Source organism: Sinocyclocheilus grahami, unplaced genomic scaffold (genome assembly GCF_001515645.1).
Source record: "Sinocyclocheilus grahami isolate Dianchi unplaced genomic scaffold, SAMN03320097.WGS_v1.1 scaffold1731.1, whole genome shotgun sequence".
NCBI lineage: Eukaryota > Metazoa > Chordata > Actinopteri > Cypriniformes > Cyprinidae > Sinocyclocheilus > Sinocyclocheilus grahami.
In genome coordinates, this window is record NW_015506910.1 from 2,055 (window position 1) to 27,191 (window position 25,137).

Genomic DNA, 25,137 nt, shown 5'->3' on the forward strand with positions numbered 1-25,137 from the left:
CTATCTATCCATCCATCAATCCATCCATCAATCTATCATCCATCCATCAATCTATCCATCCATCCATCCATCACCCATCTATCCATCCATCATCTATCTATCCATCCATCAATCTATCATCCATCTATCCATCCATTCATCTATCATCTATCTATCATCCATCCATCATCTATCTATCCATCCATTCATCTATCTGAAATATAAATACACACGCAGTATAGGTTTTGAAAATATTTACATGTATATATTTAAATTCATAATAAACAATATAAACAATTTTTCTTAAATATATACACGCATATGTGTGTATTTATATATAAATGAAGAGTTAATTTGCAAAAACAGATAACAATTTTTAAAAATCATGTTTTTTCATTGTGCATTCAGAATTAGCTTTATCAGAATTAGATTGGAATATTCATAAAATAACCCGACTGCAGTTTGAGATTAATTGGAATAAATAATAATTCTAATTAATCTTAATCAAACGGCAGTTGGGTTATTTTATTATGTAAAAAATAACAAATGCCACTTACTAACACAATAAAACATAATTAAAAAACAAAAATTATCGGTTTTTGCAAATAAATTCTTAAAATATATACAGTACACACATTATGTAAACAAACACTTATTTTGGATGCGATTAATCACAATTAATCGTTTGACAAGACTAACAAAGTTTTAAAAAGAAAAAAAACAGTTCGCTCACAATAACGGCAAGCTACCCTGCGGTGCCAATATAATCCCGAAAACATAGAAGAGTCCCATGAGCAGATTGAGCTTGGCGGTCTTTTGAGGGATCTTGGCGTAGCACTGGCGGCGAAACTGCCTCTCCAGAGGGAAGGCCATGGGCAGCGTGAGCAGCGGCAGAGCCATGCTGATGGTGTAGCGCGTGGCTAGGATGCAGAAGAGCAGGTAGGGCACGAACAGCAGCAGGTTGTAGATGACGTAGGAGAGCGTGGGCCCCAGCAGGATGGCCAGGGTGACGATGCCCGCCTGCTTGTCCGAGTCCATGTCTCGCGTGTTGTTGCTGTGCAGGATGGCCTCGGTGTTGAGCGCCAGCGGCACGGCGTACACCAGCGGCAGCACCGACAGATAACCCACCTGCACTGCGTGAGAGAACATCACGGCCAGGGGACCGAAGGTGATGAGGATGACCACGTCCCCCAGAGCCACGTACTTCAGTCCGATGCCTGCGGTTAAAGAGCAAGAACAAGTGAGGAAACACCGTATGGACGGATCACGTTTGTGAAAAATTACTGCAAGAAATCAAGGTCACACTTCAGTTTGGGGACCAAATCTTACTATCAGCTACATCCTTTGCCTCAGTAAACTCCTAATTTGCTGCTTGGTAATAGCTAGTAAGGTAGGTATGTAAAATATGCTCATGCAGAATTAGGTTTTAATAGGTGCTTCACGAGTACTAATGAACAGCCAATACACTAGTAATATGCATGCTTATAAGCAACTAGGTAATAGTGAGAATTGGACCTTAAACTAAAGTGTTACCGAAATCAACAATATCCAAATGCAGCAGAACTGGACATTATAGATTAAAAACAAATATTTCACTTTTTGACAATGTACAGTATATTGATAGCTCTGTATTCGCTCGATAACTGGCTTTAAAAGGTTCTCTAGAGTTTGTTTTTCAGTTCGATTTTGACCAAAAAGCAATGCTTATTTGATGCACATAGCTGACCGCTTCACTGCATTAAAACATTCAGCTCTACGTGAAATTTTAAAATAAAATGCAATCTTCATTCGATATAGTAAAACTGCTTGTTATGCGTCTTTTATTTCTGGATGATAGCATTCAATGCGTTTATGCAAATGAATTTAATAATACACTATAGAGCTGTTATTACCAATCAAATGAAACCATTACAAAAAAAACTCCATCTTGGCACTGAGATGCATTTATGCAGACTGGCTGATGCAGCTCAGAGGTGTCATGAATGCATTTAGACTGAAACAAAATACATAAGATTAAAAAAATTACACTGCTGAAAACTGAAATACGAAATGATTCAATTAAATTATTTTTGAAATATGAAACTAAAACCGCCGATAGGTGTCAGCAAATCCCTCTCTTCAGGAGCGAGTCACTGAATCCTTCATGCAAATGATTTGTTCAAAACATCTGATTCATTCAGAAATGAAGCAAGTCACTGGGCCGGTCCCCAACACACAAACCAGCGTTCAGTATTTGGCCCAAGTCTTCAAGTGTGTACATCACGGCCAGGGGACCGAAGGTGATGAGGATGACCACGTCCCCCAGAGCCACGTACTTCAGTCCGATGCCTGCGGTTAAAGAGCAAGAACATGTCAGGAAATAATGCTTGAACAAATGCCTGGGCCCGTATTCACAAAACATCTTCAGGCTAAAAGTAGCTCATAACTAAAAATATATTATTTACTATATTTACATCAGTCTCCTGTTTCAGTGCTAGGCTCCCACATCAAAGAATGACCATGACTCCTCTTCTTTATTTTAATGTTTAAATTAGACTTTGAATATCTGGGCCCGTATTCACAAAACATCTTCGGGCTAAAAGTAGCTCATAACTAGCTGATTTAGGAGAAAATCTTAAAAATAATGGGCAAAGCGTTTTAGCTCTAAAACTAGCTCCTAAATCTGTGAAAGGTTAGGAGCAGTGAAGAGGACTCCTAAGCCACTAAGACCAAGCCACAAACTATCCTAAAATAGCTGTTGCTGGCAATCTGTCTCTGAACGCAAACATTTGAGAAACATTTGAGGATAAAGAGCTTTTAAAAAGGTATCACCAGCAAAACATGGTCAGGTCAAAGTGTCTGAATACATTTTGGTCCCACATTTTACTGGTAGTCCACTGTATGAAGAATTGTTGGGTATTTGTCACAGTTTACTTTATTTTGCTATCCTCACTTACATAAATGAACTATAGTGTCCTGCATCCACTAGTAAAAAATATATCTGGTGTCTAAATCATTTTTGGTTTGGACAATATGAAGTATATTTATAGTTAAGCATTTGATAGACGACAGGCTTTAAACAATTCTCTAGCAGTTGCTGCCAGATTAATCCAATAAGCTTTAAACAAGTAAACATGGTAATGATAAGCAACATATACTCACTTAAATTTCACTTAAAGCTGAAATGAATTGAACGACTCTTTGTTTTGCGGGTCTCCACTTAAGACAATTTTGTTCATGATAGTGTAGATCCCAACAGAGATTTGCTTTGTAATTCTTCAAACGCTCCACATGCTCTGGGGATTTGCTTACTTTGCCTGCTTCACTACAGTTAACCATGTTTGTTGTTAGCACAAGCAGACCAATTTGAAATTAAAATGCAACTCAGAAATGTAGAAACTCCCATTTAGATGCATTTACACAGACTGATTAAAGCAGCTCAGAGTTGACATGAATGCATTTACACTGCTATACTGAAACACAAAATTAATAATAAAGAAAATTATATTTTTAAACATGAAACTAAAAGTCCCTGTCCAAGACCACAAGTGTGTAGAGCTTTTGATTGTCTGCCGAGACACTTATAACTTTTTTGTTTTTTATACATTTTTTTATAGATCTTTATTTACACATTTTGATTTTCAATACTTTGCACTTTAAAATCATAGTAGCTCTTATGTAACAGACGGCACGTTTTAATTGTCCTGCTTGAAAAAAGCAGTTGCAAACATTTTACAAAATACTCATTTGTGTACCTAAAATGTGAAACTGTTTTACTACCAAACGATATGTAATATCTAATTAATTTAATTTACACTCGATTTTATTCGGAATCATGCCATTTCAGGGCACATGAACTCAATAAGATACAATTAGCCTCTCTATTAGACATGGTGTGGATTTAGTGTGCGTTTAGAGTGCCGAGCTTCACAATTTATCAGATCTGGGACAGTCTTGCATATTTTATGGAATATATATTTTGTAAAGTGCACGATCACTGCTGTAGTGTACACACACTCTGAACTGGACAGGAGCAGGAAGATAGAATTGTGATTCATATGTGAAGCCATTTCATCCCTAACACTCATGTTAGGGTGTTAGGGATCATGACTATGGGAACATGTTTCATCTCCAACAAAATTAATGTGACCATATCACCCAGCCCTATACGACAGCGTTTTAGTGCCATGTCAAAAAAAAAAAAAAAATTATGAGAATAAAGTCAAAATATTTCAAGAATAAAGTTGAAATGATGAGAACTAAATCGTATAAATTAAAAAGGAATAATATTTTGAGAGTGTAGCCTATATTGCACATGCAAATGGCCCGGATTAGGAGCACCGGGAGGAAGTTGCCAGGCCTCCGGAATTGATCTGAATATATATGGGATTATTAGTAGAAATCATACCATGTGTCATACTCGCAGGGACAGTATGCTTGGAAATAATATTTCACTTTGACTGCATTCATTATTTGTAGGGTGCCACCCACCCAATAATAGCAATAAGCTTTTGGTACTTTTAATATAAAACTTAGTCTCAGCTTTCAAAATCTGTCCATTTTAAAGTGAAATTCAAACAGTGTGTCTTACAATAATGTGTTTTTCAAGCTCTTTAATGTGGTGTGACCGATCGTTATTCATGTGAATCAATTCATTAAATTATGCGGTTTTCTTTTTGAAAATTCCACCACCTATTCCGCAAAACTGTCTGTCGCGTCCAACCTTTCATTCCTCACATGCATTTAGTTAAAAACAACAATAAAAAGTTCAAAGGTTGGAGTAACTTACGGTTGTCTTTTCTGAGGTATATAACGTTAAGTGACTATTCACAAGCTGTTTTACTCGTGGTGTATAATACAGTAAATGATTGGAAATAATATTTCACTTCTTCAAATCCATTCATCATTTGTAGCGTGCCAGCAACCCAGAAATTGCAATAATTTTGTGCTTCACTAGTTTTAAATATAACACAGCCCAGCTTACAGATTCTGTCAGTTTTATCATGAAATAAACTATAAATTATAGAATGATAGCATGATAAATCAAGTTATAGCATGATATAAACGTGAAGGAACATCAGAAGGCATGGAAAAAATCAGTATAGTCTAATTTAATGAAACCGGTCTCATTAATCGTAAAGATGATCGATTCACATGCCGCTTAAACTAATGTTGCATGACAGATTGCTGTATTTGCCTCGAAGCGTGTGAAAAACATTATTGTAAGACATTGTTTGTATTTCACTTTAAAACTCACAGAATTTGAAAGCCGGGAATTCTCCCGTTGCTCCCAATCCGGGCCATTTACATGCGCAATTACAGGCTATACTCTCAAAGTATAATAACTTAGTAACACTTTTTGATAGTCCACTTCAGACATACTACTAACAGTAAGTAACTTTAACTACATGTTAACTAGCAGTCATTAGAGTATTAGTAGACTGTCTGCTTGATATCTGCGAACACTTTACTTTGATGGGTCCACAACATACCGACTATGAGAAACTTTGCAAGTATATATCAACTTATTCTACTAACCCTAAACCTAACCTAACAGTCCACTCTGAGAGTTAGTAGACGTGTAGTTGTGAATTAATGAGCATTAGTTGACGTGTAGTTGCAAAGCTACTTAGAGTTAGTAGAATGTCTAAAGTGGACTATCGAAATAAAGTGTAACCAATAATTTTAATGTTGTAAATGCTACATCTTAAAGGGTTAGTTCACCCCAAAATGAAAATTGTCATTAATTACTCGCTCGTGTCGTTCCAAAACTGTAAGACCTTCGTTCATCTTCAGAACACAAATTAAGATATTTTTGATGAAATCCGAGAGCTCTCTGACCCTCCATAGACAGCAAGGATACGAACACGATCAAGATCCAGAAACATATCAAGGAGATCGTTAAAATAATCCATGTGTCATCAGGGGCCCTATTTTAACGATCTAAGCGCATGGTCTAAAGCACATGGCGCAGGTGCACTTAGGGCGTGTCCAAATCCATTTTTGCTAGTAAAACAGTCTGCGCGCCTGGCGCATGATCTAAAAGGGTTGTCCCTATTCTCTTAATGAGTGTGTTTTGGGCATAATGTGCAATAAACCAATCAGAGTCTTGTCTCCCATTCCCTTTAAGAGCCAGTTGTACTCGTGCCATGGCGGATTCGCTTTTTACACAGCGAAATTTGCAAGTGAGTACCCCAGAACGTAAATCAACAATCAGCGTTGTTTAGGTTTAGCATGAGCGCACTTTCTACTGAACATAAACTACACTGATTACGTTGATTACATTCTGGGGTACTCTCCAAAATGGCATTAGACGGTAACTCAGGGAGAAGAATTGTTGAATAAATTATGTTATTTTCTTTGCGCACAAAAAGTATTCTCGTAGCTTCGTAATACTACGTTTGAACCCCTGATGTCACATGGATTATTTTACCGATCTCCTTGCTACGTTTCGGTGCGTTGATCGAAGTAGTTCCATATGGAGGGTCAGAGAGCTCTCGGATTTCATCAAAAATATCTTAATTTGTGTTCTGAAGAAGAACGAAGGTCTTACGGGTTTGAAACGATATGTGGGAGTAATTAATGACAGAATTTTCATTTTTGGGTGAACTAACCCTTTAATTCTGGTAACTGACTTTATTCTCAAAATATTATGACTTTAATCTTTGATTTTTTTTTTTACGTGGCACTAAAACTCCGTCGTACTAACCTCAACGAATGCATGAAAACCAATCAGCGTATTCACCTCCAGTGTATAAAAAAGAGCTGGATAGTCCTCCGAAATAAATGAGAGCTAGATGCTCTAGTTTGAGGGTGGAGAGGAAGTAGAGCAGAGTGGCACAGAGACATCCAGCGGAGTACAGCGCCGCGCCGAACATCACCACGTCCTGCGGCTTCAGGATCTGATCCACCAAAGTCCTGTCGTCGCTCTTCTTATGATCAATTCCCTTCGAGAAGTCATAGTAGGTGTTCACCAGGTTCCCCGCCCCGTGGACCACCAAAACAGCCACGGCACACACCAGGAGGATGAGCAGGTCCACCGAGCCCTCCAGCTTATAGGCCAGAGCGCTGCCTAGAGCCACGGGGGTGAGGGAGGTGCTGAAGCTCCACGGCCTCAGGGCCAACACGTACGCCGCGCATTTGCCCTGAACATCCAGCGCCATGGGGGCCACGCGGGACAGACGGCTGCTGTGCTTCCGCTCCACTCCCGACGGCTTCGTCCCATTCAGTCCGTTAGATCCTGAAAGCATGAAGGTCTCTCCGTCGGTCTGCTTCAGGCTGGAGGCCATCGTCAGCTCAATCCACGAGCGCTTCAGAGAGGTCAGAGGACGCAGCTGTCCAATCACACACACACACAAAAACATCATGAGAACAGCAAACAACGACACCAGCAGCAGAAGAGCTAAAGCTACTTCCAGGCTTCTCAGAAGCAAAGTCGTCATACTTGCATAAACTTCTAAATAGCACATTAGTGCCGCCCACTTTATCATTCCCATTCATTTTTCCCCATAGGGATTTAACCTTTGTGCGACCTTATGGACATTTGTCCTTTTCGGTTTTGTTTTTTTGATCATTTTGCCTGTGTTAATGCCAACTGCATAAATTTTGGCACATGTGTGTATTTTTATTGGAATTTTAATATTTCGCCCACTTTTGCGTTAATAAATTATTTTACACTAGGTACAAAAAATAGTTCCTCTCAGGACCTTAAGTACAAAAATGTCCTCATTGAAATCCATTCAATTTTACCTATGCAATTTTTAATCCCAGGGCCATTTAACTATAAAATGATAACATTTGTTAATAGGCTTTCATTCTGTTGGCAAGGCTTCAAAATTGAACATTTAAAAAAAAAAAATTACCTGATGGTGCCATTTTCTCAGGTTTGGCCTATAAAGCAAATACTCAAATCTTTCCTGTTTTCTGCTTTTGCTGATTTATAGAGCTAGTTGGATAAATTATGCAGCTATAATTGTGTGGGTGTGTTGGTATGGATGTCAGAGTGGGGTTTGTATGTGTGTGCGCACCTGTAATGTTTGAGAGTAATTATACTGTACTGCAAATCACAAATCCCACCGCTGTGTTCACCAGCGGCGCTTTGCTGGAATCTAATAGGAAAAGTTTGCATCCAAACAAAATCTTTTCTTTTCATCTCATTTTTTGAGATATCAACCTCGAATTTGGAACACAACGTGTTTAGGTTTATGGCTTAGATTTTCTAGCAATTGTTGTGTTCAACATGTTTTATAAAATATATATTTTATATAAAAAATTGCTCAAATAATTTTCATAAACCTCTATAACATTTTTACTACTTTTTTAACTTCAACAATAATCTGTCAAGGGTCTTCTTTAAAATGAGACCAAACATAAGTCTGTTCTCCAAGCTTCAAATTTTTATGACAGTTTTTGGACATGGACATTTTTGTCCTTTATGAACCTATGTGGAACTTTTTTTAATTGACGAACAAAGGTTAAAATGAAAAGTCTTTGTAAGGCAAGGCAAGTTGGTTTATATAGCACATTTCATACACAATGGTAATTCAAAGTGCTTTACATCGAGACAGAGAGCATTTAGGCCACACCAACCCTTAGGACAATCCAACCCTCTCCATTGACTTTGTATAGCGGTAAGTCGATTATTTTAGTAATCGAGTATTCAACCGATTATTCCATCGATTAATTGGATAAGTCATTTTTGTTTAAAGAGCAATACTAAATATACAAGAGATAATAAGATAGGTCTCTTAAAATAAACAACTAATTTGTTTCCTTTTTAGAAAAATGAACTTTTTTGAAATTGCAAACCCATTTAATGCATTGAATTGCCAAATTACATTAAAAATGCAAATATAAATATATCACTAAAAAAAATTAAATTAAATAAAAATACAAAAATCTATTTCACATTACTTTAAAAAAGGTAAACATTACAACCTAAAATTAAGGCATAAATCAAAATAATAGTAATAATACCCAAACATTGCATTTATGTCATGCAACGTAACTTTCACGTTTCAGCCTAACTAAAGCTGGAGCATAACATGAGCCTTTACGGTCTTCTTGGAAGGCTTTGTGGCTTTTGTGAGAGGCAAACATCAGTGGACAGGAAGGTAACTTGGAACAAGAACAAGAGATCGTACACAATTTCTAAACACATTTTTCTGCAACATGAAATTGAGTTATTTGAAGAATAAACCCTCTTAAATGTCCCTATACGTACTGTGAGTGAGAGGGAGAGGGAGAGAGACTTATTTCTGATATTCTTCATAGTCTGTGTGCTGGTCAATTCACAGCAATGATAGAAATTAATCCGTTCCAATAAGTTTAAATTGATTTTTACATTTTACGGGCATTTTTACCTTTATAAAGCCTTTTTTTTTTTCTAAAAGTGTGCATCATCTTTTGAGTCAAATTCTTACATTTAAATCAATTAGAATAATAAGACATTTGGGCTGTTACCAAACAAATGATATTAGTATCAACTAGGGCTGGACAATAATTCAATATCAATATGTATCACGATATAATTTCTCTCAATAACGGTGATACGGTTTTTAAACACATTTCCGATGCATTTCCCATACATTGATGTATTTGTGGCGTTTGACTTCGTTGAATAAACATGAGCACTGCACGTTTCAAAATCAAAACACGGCGCAGGTGTTTTATATGAATGCATCTCTGAAGGAAACCGACTGTCTTCAGAAAAGCTTCGATAGCATTTTCATTTGATCTGATAAAGTAGTGTTCATGAGCGGAGCTGCTTTGCTTACAGCGTTACCGGGGAAAGCGCTAGTTCTGCCGCTCTCACAGCGCCTCCTGCTGGCAGACAAGCACTTTGCATCTTCAATAAGCCCGTCTCCAGCAACATCTTTTTGTTGTAGCTTTTTTTTTTCTGCAGCAACTCGGAGCACTTTTCATACTCTTTATCCTGGCTGAAGCACATTTGTTTCAATCTATAAGAATCAGCCTACACTACCAGACACTACCAAAGGTTTTCGAACAGTACGATTTTTAAGGTTTTTATTTTTTTTATATATATTATTTTTTTAAGAAGTCTCTTCTGCTCACCAAGCCTGCACTTATTTGATCCAAAGTACAGCAAAAACTGTAACATTATGAAATATTTTTACTATTTAAAATAACTGCGTTCGGTTTTAATATCTGTTAAAAATCTGCATCATTACTCCAGTCTTCAGTGTCACGGGATCTTCAGAAATCATTCTAATATGCTGATTATTATTATACTAATTATTATTATCAATATTTAAACCCGTTGAGTACATTTTTTCTTTGATGAATAGAAAGATCAGCATTTATCTGAAATAAAAAGCTTTTATAACATTATACACTAGACCATTCAAAAGCTTGGAGTCAGTATGGTTTTTCTCTTTTTTGGAAAGAAATTAATACTTTTATTTAGCAAGGATGCTTTAAATTGATCAAAAGTGATGATAAAGACATTTATAATGATACAAAAGATTTACATTTCAGATAAATGCTGTTCGTCTGAACTTTCTATTCATCAAAGAAACCTGAAAATATTCTCCGCTGTTTTCAACAAATATTTGAGCAGCAAATCAGAATATTAGAATTATTTCTGAAGATCACGTGACTGGAGTAATGATGCTGAAAAGTCAGCTTTTAAATAACAGGAACAATTTACAATTTAAAATATATTCATATAGAAAACAGTTAAATAGTAAAAATATTTCAAAATGTTACTGTTTTTGCTGTACTTTGGATCAAATAAATAAAGTCTTGGTGAGCAGGAGACTTCTTTAAAAACATTAAAAATCTTACTGTTGCCTATAGTAAGTTAAAAATATTAATAAGGTGAGTCGGAGACGATTATTTGACAGTGATTTCACATTTCTTGTTTGTATGAAGGCTAAATACAAATAAAAGGTGAACATTAATTTATTTGTGCTGGGTTTTTTTCTAAAATATTATATAGTTTTATAGAAGGAGGTTTCATAGAGTTGGCAAATTCATTTTTCATAAGTTTGTATGCACAGACATCTGTTGTGGTGTTCTTGCCCGTTTTTATGAGGCTTTTTTAAAATAAGTGTTCATATCGATATCAGAATTATATCGTATCAACTGAAATTAAGAAATATACCTTGATATCACTTTTGGCCATATCGTCCAGCCCTATTATCAACAAAATTAATCTTTGCAATGCAGAGGAAACGCAGAAGCTGCATCTGAAGAGGCACTTAGATGTAGGCCTATTAACACTACTTAAATCAGCTCAGAGGGACATGAATGCATTTAACCTGCAGTTACAAATGCATACATAATATTTTGTTATTTATTTGCAGGGTTGTGCGTCAGTATTAATGGTCCGTGGGGAAACACAGTGCTACGTGTGTAGTTACAGTATATGGACTAAACGAAGCCTATTTGCCTAGATGAATTTTGTATTCGAGTTACTCGAGGAATGGTTTCAGCCCTATAGCGGGAAGCTGCCTCCTTGTCACTTCTGACTTATAACAAAAAACAGAACAATGTCTAAAAGCTGCTGTGTGAAAGTGTTCAGTAAAGAAGAAAAAACAGGACTACGTTTTCATAAGCCGTCGACCCAAAAAAACAAGCATTTAAGGACACAAATAGTTGTAGATGTCGAGGTATTTCACATTGGGCCATTCAGTTGGATCATTTCTCAAACAAAAGGAAGGTTAGGAAAAGAGGCACTGACAGACCAATAACATTTATAAATATATCTCCTCCTCTCAGATTCACATAATCCTGTCGCGGATTACGTTTCCCTCCAGTGGGCGCAGTTCTCAGAGTAATAGACACGTTGCGCTCTACTTCGGTGTCCTAAATGCTTGTTTTTTGGGTCGACATCTTATAAAAATGGCAGTTCTGGGTTTTTTAGCTTGTTTACTGTACACCTTGTCACACAGCAGCTTTTAGCAGCTAAAACAGGTCACTAAATGTTGCTAGATGACCTCATAAAGACCTCATGGATCAGTGGGAGAGTCTCGGGATGTAGATAAGGTTTGTCCAAAAAAAAATTATAAAATAAATTTGATCGTTGCTATAGGCTTTTGAAAAATAAAAACAAAAAGTCTCTAAAGGGGTGAAGAAGTCACTAAATCTAGTGGCAAAATCACTAAATTGCCAACACTGGCACACTGACGACAACACAAGTTATTAATATTTCATTGGTCCTCTTGCATATGGTCATAATTTCTTTGTACGACAGCATGGCCAAAAATTATGACCGCACAATTTGGCATGTTTCATTGCATTATTAACCACAAATAAATTTCATACGGGCCCTGATCTCTTCTGGAAGCTGGTTCCAGCTGCGGCGGCATAATAGCTAAAAGAGGACTAGAAGCCACGCACCAAACCAAGCCGCTATGAGGAGAATTAGCATTCAACATTACAGACTTTGATTTGAAGCAATTCAAGTCACGTTCCACAGAACGCGACCATGGAAAAGACAAAAGGTGCTATAATTAGAGAAACAAACTACAATCCCATGAAGCATTGCAAATGATAGAATCAAATAGGGGTTGAACGACTTCTGATATTTTAAAGTCGACTTTTAAGTGATGAAAGTCGAGTCGAAGTCGGCTAGTCGCTGAGGACGTCATTCACACTAGAACCGCCAGGGGTCGCTGTATACCTAAAACCGCTAGCGGGTCAATTTTACCCACGCACATGACAGCGGTTTCTGAATGGCTAAAGAACATGTTATTTCACTGTATTATGCTACTGTCCTCACAAAGAAGTGTCTAGAGTCATGAAATGATTATGTCTAGTACTCAGCTATATTTTTGTCCTGTTGTTTTATGTTCAAGGCTTTTTTATGAAGGCTACACTAGTCACTATTCATAACGGTCAATATGAAGCTAAACAAGCCTGCACTGACAACAAGAATTAGAAGGAAGTAAATACATATTTGGGTGGTGTAAAAGGCTATTATAATACAATGTCATTAATCACTATATTAAGATCACCTATGTTCTTTAAATTACTAAAATAGACAATAATAATTCACCACATTGCACAGGATTCAAGCGCACAGCTTCACCCAATTAATTATTCATTTGTTTAGTTATATCATTTATAATTTGAATTATACAACACCACCAATAAACTTCGGGTAATAAAAAAAAAAAAAAAGGTTTTATTCATTAGCCTACATCAGATCAGATTTTTAAAAAAAGATTTTATAAATAAAAACCTAATAGATTGTATAAAAATATAATATAAAGAATTAATAGCAACACAGAAGCGTACAATAAACGATAGAAATGGCAAAACAAATTAAATCCAAATTTTGAACAATGAGTAACATTAGGATAAAATGTCTAAATATGATGTACTGATCGCCGTCAGACGCTGAGCCGACAGATGCGATACTCATCTCCCCACCATCAGACTCTCCATCGCTCATGGCATTTAGTGCTTCTTATACCGCTGCAGCATCCATAAATCACCGCCTTTTACTCATTCTGTCTTTATTTATGAAACCGCTAATTCAGTGAGTGAAAGGCGTGGCCTAGCAATGTACTAAAACATAAGCAGCACAAAAATGACAGCGCGAACATACAGGCATTATATAGCAGGTAAAGTTGACCCGCGCTGGCGCTTATTATAGGTATAAATGCCCCATTTTTTTGATCTGGCTTTATCTAAACAGTTTTTAACAACAGGGGATAGTAAATCACACATTTACAATATAGAGTTATTGTAGAAGTAATCCATGCCAATATTTATATATGAATAAATCTTAAATTATATCATAGTCTCCCAGACTTGCAATAGAGGACAAAAATTAAGAGAATATTAAATAAATATATTATTTGTTCCAAAAATGAGCAGTTTGTATGGGTTTGGAACAACACGGGGGTGAATAAATTATGACCATTTTCATTTTTTGGTGAACTAACCCTTTAAAGAGCAGCCCTCCACGTCCATGACCATTCGTGAGGTATGTGAATGTCATGTCTGTTTTAATGTTTCAGTAAAGAAGTAGCTTTCTGAAAGCAATATTATTTATTTAAACAATACGACATGCCCTCACACTAGTGCTGCATTACAGAGACGTTAAACAACCTCACAAAGAGGCTGAAATGATCAAACAGACTAGTTACCTATCCTTACTGATGTGGATGCACCTCTATCTGAAAATGGATAGATTTTAATTAAATGTTTTCTTTTTTCAAATGTTTTTCGCTTTTTAGGCGTCTGATGAAGAACAGGTGGTGTCTGGGATGAATGCTGGTCAAAGAGGAGCATGTCCTTTCCCCCAAACTGATGCAGCAGTGGTGTTAAAGGAGGAGGCTGCCCTGGATAATGTAGAAGATGCCTTTGCTGTGCTGATGGGGCTTCTTCGTGACTACATCAATTATGCTAAAGAGATCGTGAAAATTGGCAGCGATGCCCGATCTGTATTCATGGACTATGAAACAAACTGTAAGTGTATAATTTGTAAACAACAATGTAGTTATTTTATACCATAAAAAAGCAACCCAGCATGCTGGGTCAGACATAACCCAACTTGTTGGGTTAAAACAACCCAGTGCTGGGTTCGTCCCTTTTTGAGCCAGCGCTGGGTTGCCAAAATAACCCAAATTGGGTTGTTTTTAACCCAGCCGTTTTTAGAGTGTACAGATAAAGCAGCACAGTAAAGATTACATTAATATGAATGCATTAGTGAGAGCGATTGCGTGCATGAATTAATTCTACCTGGCAGCGTCTCTCTCTATTAGTAGTGAAGCTGTGGAATTTACTAGTTATTAAGAAATATATGCTTGAACAGTTTCTAAGCTATTTTGAGAAATCACAGAACAGTGTTGACAATACATTTCCGCGCTGAATGATTCTGTGTGCGTGATGTACGAGTTACTGTCTGTAATGTGTGTGTACGTTACAGTACAGCAGCGCATTAGATTAGAACGGCGATTAACGTACCTGTACAATAAGCCGTTTAAAACGTGCATTCTCCCGTTCAATGTCGAGCATCCAGTAATATAATCACACATGTCTTGTGGAGCGCTTTCAGAGTATGCATTTATTTGTCATTTGAACTGTTTGGAAACTGAGCGTAAACGTGGAAGTCCTTCAAAGATTTCTTATCCTGTTGCGCCCTCTATAGGACCAGCGACTCGTCGACGTCAAGCTTAAAGCGTCATGGCAGAGCACTGAAGTCCACTAGTCGCTGCAACCCCTGGAATCAAATGAAAAATTTATTTAAAGATGATGATTATACCTATTACCCGTTATAAATTAGGGTTGCAAAGGCGTGGAAAATTTCCGGTAAATTTCCAGAAACTTCCCAAAAATCCCTGGAATGTTTCCTGAAATTTACTGGAACTATTATAAATACAATATTTTAAGTTTATTGCAAAACATCGTGGAAGTGGGTGGAGCTAAAGAGGCCCGGACTCTGATTGGTGTGAGTTTCTGCACAGCATCATGGGTAATGTAGTTTCAGCTGTTAAACAATTATTTTTAACGTATCGCAAACAAAAGCACATACCCTCTTCCAGAGCCGACTGGTTGACGCCGTGGTGGTGAACAGGAGACATCTCAATTTGCTCCGATTGCGAGACAATAAACAGTGTTTTCAAAAAAGGGAAAATCATTTTGAATTATTAAAATAATGAATTTGTATTTATTATAGAATAAAAACCCCTTGCTACGTGTAACGTGTACTGCGTTAAGCTAACGGAGACTTGTTATAGCACCTGTATATCATTGCTCTTCTGTGGCTTTGTCCTCATTTGGATAAAAGCGTCTGCTGAATGGCTCGATGTAAATGTGTGAAAAGCATTTTTCATTATGCCCTTCAAAAACACAAGGACGCTAGCAATGCAATGTGCCAATATGCATGTTTCTGGACATGTACTAGGATAATAAACTAAATAACCCATCTCTACAGACTGTTTTTGAACCCTGATGCAGCAGAGCGGCGCAGTAACCAGAGCTGCTGGCCATCATCACGTGACCAGCTCTGGCTCGCATGCTTCCTCACTGATGCTGCTACATGCTACATGCTAACGCTAGTGAGAGAGATTACCAGAGGCTATCCAAGTGTCTGTGGGCTCGTACCTGCTCCGCACACGCTTCACCGGCGTTACTCACAGAGGTCCCCGCGGGGTCCAGTCGAGCCGATATTTATATTTACACGACATTAGCAACCTTTACTGACACACATCGCCATTTCCGTCCAGCACCGCAGAGCGCACCCGCCAGAACGGCCCGAGCGGAAACACGCGCAGCGACTGACTTCCGGCCCCGAGAAACCTCTCCCAGTTATTTAAACTACCCATAATTACCCAGTTCATTACAAACGTGCTCAATTTAATTATAGTATTCCCCCCAGTTGTTTATTTTGTCTTCAGTCTGAAGAAGCAATCAATCATTTATTTTGGGACTGTACTTATTGTAAACTATTCTGGGTTGGCTTTTCCTATTTTGTTAAAAAAATAAAAAAAAATCTTTGAATCTAGACCCTTCTCACTTTGAATTTATTATTAATTTGTTGCTATTTCTTGCCACATTTTACATTCTTAAATGTACATTCTCAAAGAAATTTTCAGGAACATGTGGCTATAAATGTAAACTCTTTAAGAAATTCTAATAATTCTATTGCGTGTGAGGCTCTTTCGCGGTGTGACTCTTATTGATTGTTTCCCAATTACACTTTATTGTTGGCATTCTGTCCAAAATCTCACAGCGGGTAGTGTCTCACACCAATTAGGCCTACTAAACAATACAATAAACGCACCGTAATACAAATACATAAACACACGGCTGCAGTGCATTAGAATAGTGAGTCCTTCCTATTATTATTAATTTGTTGCTATTTCTTGCCACATTTTACATTCTTAAATGTACATTTTCAAAGAAAACTCCTTCCTTTTTTATTTTCAGGAACATGTGGCTATAAATGTAAACTCTTTAAGAAATTCTAATAATTCTATTGCGTGTGAGGCTCTTTCGCGGTGTGACTCTTATTGATTGTTTCCCAATTACACTTTATTGTTGGCATTCTGTCCAAAATCTCACAGCGGGTAGTGTCTCACACCAATTAGGCCTACTAAACAATACAATAAACGCACCGTAATACAAATACATAAACACACGGCTGCAGTGCATTAGAATAGTGAGTCCTTCCTATTTTATAAGCTAACCTAGTATGCCTTGGATTAATGTATCTAACCCTCATTGTCTTTTGTTCTCATTTGCATTTGTAATTGTTTTTCTTTACTGCATCATAATGAAAACAAACTTCTCTCCGCTGGAACAGAGATAGGAAGATATGTATATACCGACGATGGGGCGTTGTGGAAGAGAGGAAGAAATGTAAAGAAGGTAAAGCAAAGAATGTAGAAGGCAATTAATACATTAGTGAAGACTCAGATTCGCTCTATAAAACTCAGGTAATTTTCAAGAAAAAAGACTCAAAGTAAATCTAAGGTATTGGAACAGGTTTCATAAATCTAGTTTCTGGATGTATGAAAATGAAATTTGGATTACATCCTCACAATATAGCAGACAACTATAAAAAGAGAATTAAATTCATCCAAAAATGAGTTTTGTTTTTCTGCTGAACATAAAAGATGATGTTTTAAAGAATGTGGGTAACCAAACTGTTGCTTGTAACCATTCATTTTCATTGTATTTTTATTTCCATACTATGGGAGTCAATGTCAAACGAAGGTGAGTAAATGATGACAAAATGTTTATTTTTGGATGAACATCCCTTTAATATACTCTGATCCTTGGCTGGGACTGATTTGGGGGGTGACCAGATCTCTATAATGAGAATATATACAATAGAGCTATAATAAGATCTGCAATAGACTGCATTCGTTCAGCTGCAGCATCACTGAAAAATAGGTTGAAAGTACACAATCCCAGGCTTTTAGGATGAAGTGCTGCTTTTAGATTGTCTCCAGTGGAAATGCATGGGAGAAATATCTTTGGAAAGCAGGTGAGTATCAACAAAAGGACACCAGAACAACGGATGTTCGTGATGGAATGTGAACAATGAGGCACAAATATGGGAATTTCTCATTTCGAAATTTGTCTGATAGCTAGTGTCAATATCAGCTTTAGCGCCATGATTATTCCCAATGCAATAAGTCTGCATTTGCTGGGGGAAAATAAATGATCATCAGAGAAGGATCTTTTAATATATCTATCTAACATGACCTGATGGCTACATTCCTCAATATGTAAAAGAACTTCAAAATGTTTATTCAGCAGAACGGATTGCATTTCAGGTGGATGGAAGAGCTTCATCCACTAAATGGTTATTTGCTCAGATTCTTTGTCTAGCTTTACAAACTTAGGAAATCTGACTCAAGACAGGATATTCTCACAGAAACCCTTCACATCTTGTTTAGCGTTTAACAACAAGGATTAAAGGTCTTCTTTTTGGCTCATGTGGAGGATAAGAGAAATTAAGTATACACTCTAAAAAAATGCTGGGTTAAATATAACCCAGCGCTGGGTTAAAAGACACCAGAACAACGGATGTTCGTGATGGAATGTGAACAATGAGGCACAAATATGGGAATTTCTCATTTCGAAATTTGTCTGATAGCTAGTGTCAATATCAGCTTTAGCGCCATGATTATTCCCAATGCAATAAGTCTGCATTTGCTGGGGAAAATAAATGATCATCAGAGAAGGATCTTTTAATATATCTATCTAATATGACCTGATGGCTACATTCCTCAATATGTAAAAGAACTTCAAAATGTTTATTCAGCAGAACGGATTGCATTTCAGGTGGATGGAAGAGCTTCATCCACTAAATGGTTATTTGCTCAGATTCTTTGTCTAGCTTTACAAACTTAGGAAATCTGACTCAAGACAGGATATTCTCACAGAAACCCTTCACACCTTGTTTAGCGTTTAACAACAAGGATTAAAGGTCTTCTTTTTGGCTCATGTGGAGGATAAGAGAAATTAAGTATACACTCTAAAAAAATGCTGGGTTAAATATAACCCAGCACTGGGGTTTATTTTGTCTTCAGTCTGAAGAAGCAATCAATCATTTATTTTGGGACTGTACTTATTGTAAAAAAAAAAAAAAAATCTTTGAATCTAGACCCTTCTCACTTTGAATTTATTATTAATTTGTTGCTATTTCTTGCCACATTTTACATTCTTAAATGTACATTTTCAAAGAAATTTTCAGGAACATGTGGCTATAAATGTAAACTCTTTAAGAAATTCTAATAATTCTATTGCGTGTGAGGCTCTTTCGCGGTGTGACTCTTATTGATTGTTTCCCAATTACACTTTATTGTTGGCATTCTGTCCAAAATCTCACAGCGGGTAGTGTCTCACACCAATTAGGCCTACTAAACAATACAATAAACGCACCGTAATACAAATACATAAACACACGGCTGCAGTGCATTAGAATAGTGAGTCCTTCCTATTTTATAAGCTAACCTAGTATGCCTTGGATTAATGTATCTAACCCTCATTGTCTTTTGTTCTCATTTGCATTTGTAATTGTTTTTCTTTACTGCATCATAATGAAAACAAACTTCTCTCCGCTGGAACAGAGATAGGAAGATATGTATATACCGACGATGGGGCGTTGTGGAAGAGAGGAAGAAATGTAAAGAAGGTAAAGCAAAGAATGTAGAAGGCAATTAATACATTAGTGAAGACTCAGATTCGCTCTATAAAACTCAGGTAATTTTCAAGAAAAAAGACTCAAAGTAAATCTAAGGTATTGGAACAGGTTTCATAAATCTAGTTTCTGGATGTATGAAAATGAAATTTGGATTACATCCTCACAATATAGCAGACAACTATAAAAAGAGAATTAAATTCATCCAAAAATGAGTTTTGTTTTTCTGCTGAACATAAAAGATGATGTTTTAAAGAATGTGGGTAACCAAACTGTTGCTTGTAACCATTCATTTTCATTGTATTTTTATTTCCATACTATGGGAGTCAATGTCAAACGAAGGTGAGTAAATGATGACAAAATGTTTATTTTTGGATGAACATCCCTTTAATATACTCTGATCCTTGGCTGGGACTGATTTGGGGGGTGACCAGATCTCTATAATGAGAATATATACAATAGAGCTATAATAAGATCTGCAATAGACTGCATTCGTTCAGCTGCAGCATCACTGAAAAATAGGTTGAAAGTACACAATCCCAGGCTTTTAGGATGAAGTGCTGCTTTTAGATTGTCTCCAGTGGAAATGCATGGGAGAAATATCTTTGGAAAGCAGGTGAGTATCAACAAAAGGACACCAGAACAACGGATGTTCGTGATGGAATGTGAACAATGAGGCACAAATATGGGAATTTCTCATTTCGAAATTTGTCTGATAGCTAGTGTCAATATCAGCTTTAGCGCCATGATTATTCCCAATGCAATAAGTCTGCATTTGCTGGGGAAAATAAATGATCATCAGAGAAGGATCTTTTAATATATCTATCTAATATGACCTGATGGCTACATTCCTCAATATGTAGTCAAAACAACCCAACCGCTGGGCATTTTTTTTAGAGTGTAGTGAGATAAGGCTTTAAAGTACTCAAGAATACATTTTAAAGTGGAAATGAAGGGGTAAATGAAAAAGCAGACGCAAGAAAGGAAGGGAAGACATAGGGAGAAGAAGTGATAAACTTTTGTGGCAAAAGAAGAGATGATGCAATAATTTCTCGCATTTGTATAGGACACAGCTTTGCAGCTTTGAATCAGACTTAAAGAATGCTAATGCATAATACAGGATGGTGCAGCGTAGATTACTGGAAACTGTTGAACACGTTCTTCTAAATGTGCAAGTTATAATAAGCTCGCAGATAAGGTTAATGACATATATGTAGGAATAAAGAGGTTACCATTACAGAACTGTAAGTGACCACTGCTTTATTAGATTAAAGAAATCAAGTTTGATTAAGATTTTTCCTTCTACGTCAGCGCTTCATACTCCATCCCAGCAGGTGGCAGAAATGCACCATAGCTGGTTTGAAAACCATCATTAAATTTAATAGAAGACATTTCTCTGAGTCCAGTAGACAATGCAAAGGCAGACTCTTAGGAAACTCCACAGTCAAAATGATGAAATCCCTTCAATGCAGCACTTTCAACAGCTAATATAACGTCTACCAATACTGGACATTTCATGCATTGTATTTAGATGCTGCGAGAGTTAAACCAACCTCATCCATAGGTGTTTGCCAAATTTGCCAAATGTATGGTGAAGCAACAGGAGACTGAGGCAGAGCCGGCGGAGCAGGACGCCAAGGCAGAGCAGGGAGCCTGGGCGGAGCCAACAGAGTAGAGAGCTGAGGCGGAGCATAGAGCCAGGGAGGAGCGGAGAGCCAGGGCAGAGCTGGAGCCCACCTTGGTGAAGCAGATGGAGCTGAAAAGCACCAGAGCAGGGCAGAAGACCACCACGGCGGAATAGACGGATCTGGAAACCAGGGCTAAGACTGAGACCTCGGAGGAACTGAAACATAAGAAACAAACAGTGTACACGGAGAGTTCATTAATGGTTTTCTTGGCCGCAACGGACAGTGTTGAAAGTTTATTGATGGCCTCCTTGGTAGTTACTGGACAGACAAATGGTTCAAACTTAGATGCAGTGGTAGAGACAAACAGTCCATAATTTGATTCATTAGGAAAAACTGGATGGGCAGACTGTTCATAATTAGACTCATTGACTGAAACTAGCAAGACAGATAAATCAAAATCAAATTCAACAGCAGAATTTAGACAGACAGACAGTTCAGAAACAGCATCTTTGGCCGTAATAGGGTGAGCAGAGAGATCAGGGAGAGCCCTTTTGACCATTGCTGGGCAGTCAGAGAGTTCAGAAACAAACTCCTTGGTCATTACAAGACAAACAAAGAGTTCGGGACCGGCCTTCTTTGCCAGGATAGGGCAGTTACAGAGTTCAGAATCGACCCCCTTGGTCAGAACAGGACAGAATGAGAGTTCAGAAACAGCCCTCTTAGCCATAACAGGACAGGCAGAGAGTTCACAGACGGCCTCCATAGCCATGACAGGACAGTCAGGGAGTTTGGGATCGTACTTATTGGTCATGGCAGGGCACTGAGTGAATTCAGAGGCAGTCTTAGCGACCGTAACAAGCAGAGCTGAGAATTCATGATTGAATTCTAGGTCCAAGACTGATTTGACAGGGGATTTACTGACAGTCTCCATGACCTTGTCAGGACAGACAAAGAGTTTATTAATGGGCACCCCTGTCTTAAGAGGAACTGAAGCAAACACCCCCACCACCTCTAGAGGTTCTGCAGTAGTAGCAATAGGAGCTACAACAAACTGGGAGTTCAGAGACAGCACTTGCGGCCATAACAAAGGTATCTGGAAACAGGGAGAATTCAAAACTAGTGTCCGTGGTAGAAACCGAGGCAACAGGGAACACTGAGAGCTCAGGGGAGAGTGCTGCTACGGTCTCGGAAGGAGTTGGAGCGGAGCTCTGGGGCGAGAGCGGGCACTAGACTGAGCTCGGGGGCTGGAGCCTGCACTGGACTCTGGTCTAGAACAGATACTCGGGAACAGGAGCCCTCTCTGGGCTAAACTCGGGAACAGGAGCCCTCTCTGGGCTAGACTCGGGAACAGGAGCCTCCTCTGGGCTAGACTTGGGATCAAAAGCCTTCTCTGGGCTAAACTTGGTTTCAGGAGCCTCCTCTGGGATAGACTTGGGATCAGATTCGGGGCATAGAGTGGGCACCACCACCTCGGGAGATTCTGCAGCAAAGGCTGCCACCTCTGGGGAAACTATGGTGGTGTGTGCAGCCAAAACACAGAGAATGGCTGTAGCCATAACTGGCAGGACAGAGAGTATATCATCTATTTCCAAGACAGTCAGTGTTGTGCCTGGGGAACTGGGGTGATTAGTGGCCAGCAGGCTCGAGAGCATTGAAACCATGTCACTTGAGAACGTTGAACCCGCTGTGCTTGAGAGTGCTGAAAGCTTAGAATCTGCATGGCTACTGAGCGTAGAGTCTGCGTGGCTCTGGAACGTAGAGACCCTTGGAATGCCAGCAGCTCGCACCGACACCAACTGAGTGTCCTCCACGCTGGATGCCAGCCTCGAACAACTTGGGACTGACTTTGTGTCTTCAAATGCAACATTCACTCTGGAACACTGGAGTGGCATCCATGATGGCTGAAGACTGTGGCCCGACATCGCTAAAGGCTGGAGGCTCTGGTGTGGCGGCCCGGACATGAACATTTACATTTACATTTAGTAATTTAGTCACTTTTATCCAAAGTGACTTACAAAGTAGAAGGAATCAGACCAACGAGAGAGTAACAATATACAAGTGCTGTGACAAGTCTCAGTTAGTCTATTACAGTGCACATAGCAAGATTTTTTTTTTTTTATAAATAAATTAGACCAAAACGAATAGAACAGAATAGGTAAGTGCTAGTATTAATTGGTCAGCTGCTCGGATTGAGATAGGCAGGTTGTTCCACCAGCTGGGGACAGTCCAGGAAAAGGTCCGTCAGAGTGACTTTGTACCTCTTTGGGATGGCACCATGAGGAGTCGTTCACTTGCAGAACACAAGCTTCTGGAGGGAGCGTAGGTCTGAACTAGCAAGTTTAGGTATATTGGTGCAGCGGCAGTGGTTGTCTTGTAGGCAAGCATCAGTACCTTGAATTTGATGCGAGTGGCTATTGGCAGCCAGTGCAAGCTGATGAAGAGAGGTGTGACGTGAGCTTTCTTCGGCTCATTGAAGACCACTCTGGCTGCTTCATTCTGTATCAGTTGCAGGCTTGATAGTACATGCAGGAAAGCCCCTCAAGAGAGAAGTACAATAGTCCAGTCTGGAGAGAACAAGAGCTTGGATAAGGAGTTGTGTGGTCTGCTCTGTTATGAAGGGTCTAATCTTCCTAATGTTGTTTAAGGCAAACCTGCAGGACCGGGCCGTTGTAGCTATATGGTCTGTGAAGCTTAACTGATCATTCATCACAACTCCAAGGTTCCTGGCTGTCCTGGAAGGAGTAATGGTTGACGAACCTAGCTGTCTAGAGAGGTTGTGATGAAGTGCTGGGTTGGCTGAGACCACGAGCAGCTCTGTCTTAACAAGGTTGAGTTGAAGGTGATGATCCTTCATCCAGTCATAAATGTCTGTCAGACAGGCTGCAATGCGGACAGCTACTGTCGGATAATTTGGTTGGAATGAGAAGTAGAGTTGAGTGTCATCAGCATAGCAATGATAGGAAAAGCCATGCTTCTGAATGACAGATCCTAAAGATGACATGTAGATGGAGAAGAGAAGTGGTCCAAGCACTGAGCCTTGAGGAACCTCAGTAGCAAGAAGTTGTGACTTAGAAACCTCACCCCTCCAAGACACCCTGAAGGACCTACCAGAGAGGTAAGACTTGAACTACTAGAGTGCGGTTCCTGAGATGCCCATCTTCATTAGGGTGGACAGTAGGGCTGGGCAAAAAAATCGATTTTCCGATTAATCGTATTTTAAAATGACATCGATTCGATATCGATTCTCAAAAGCCGCGAATCGATCTTTTCCAGTATATATTTCAGCGATGTTACAACAGAAATCCCGTCATTCATTCAGCACTTATCATGGCAATACGCGCAATTCGCAATGCTCAGGTGAAATACTATAGTAATACTATAAATCTGCGGAAGCATTTGATATCACGTATAAGGCGCCATGATTTCCGCAATGAATGAATGGCGGATGGTGCGGCACACTTTTTTGTTTACTACACACATACTAAAGCGCGGATGACGCTCGCGGTGTTTTCATATCATATCACATAACACAGCAGCTGGAAGTTCTTCACGGCAACCCGTCAAAATAAAAGTTTAGTTTAACGTTCTACTGTCAGAATATATTACTATTTAGCAGTCTTAAGACTCAATACTACTACTGCTATAAATATTAATAAATCTTAATTTTTAAAGGAATAATCACATCTGTTTTCTTTTTAATTTTAACACTAAACCTCTGTTGTGCAGCACTCTGTTTGCCAAAAAATAAAAGGGTTTATTTTAATTTGATTAGGATAAATTAATTTAATGTTTTATGCCTTCATCTGATTACCAGAAAAATTAAGAACATTTTATAGGGCCCTATTATTTTTAAAAAAAGGACCCTATACAAAAAAAAGAATAGGTTTAAAATACAGGCATGTGGTTCTTAATTTCTTTTTA

At 38.3% G+C, this 25,137-nt stretch overlaps 1 protein-coding gene across 1 annotated transcript; it reads right to left on the minus strand.

The window, feature by feature from the left end:
* Nucleotides 1-645: 645 nt before the first annotated feature.
* On the minus strand, nt 646-16,206 carry LOC107572294 (ubiA prenyltransferase domain-containing protein 1). The gene is made up of 3 exons (XM_016258714.1): nt 16,039-16,206; nt 6,704-7,292; nt 646-1,196 (listed from the first exon to the last, which is right to left on the minus strand). The coding sequence occupies exons 2-3, from the start codon at nt 7,245-7,247 to the stop codon at nt 709-711; spliced, it is 1,032 nt and encodes a 343-aa protein (XP_016114200.1). The 5' UTR covers nt 7,248-7,292; nt 16,039-16,206; the 3' UTR covers nt 646-708.
* Nucleotides 16,207-25,137: the final 8,931 nt, after the last annotated feature.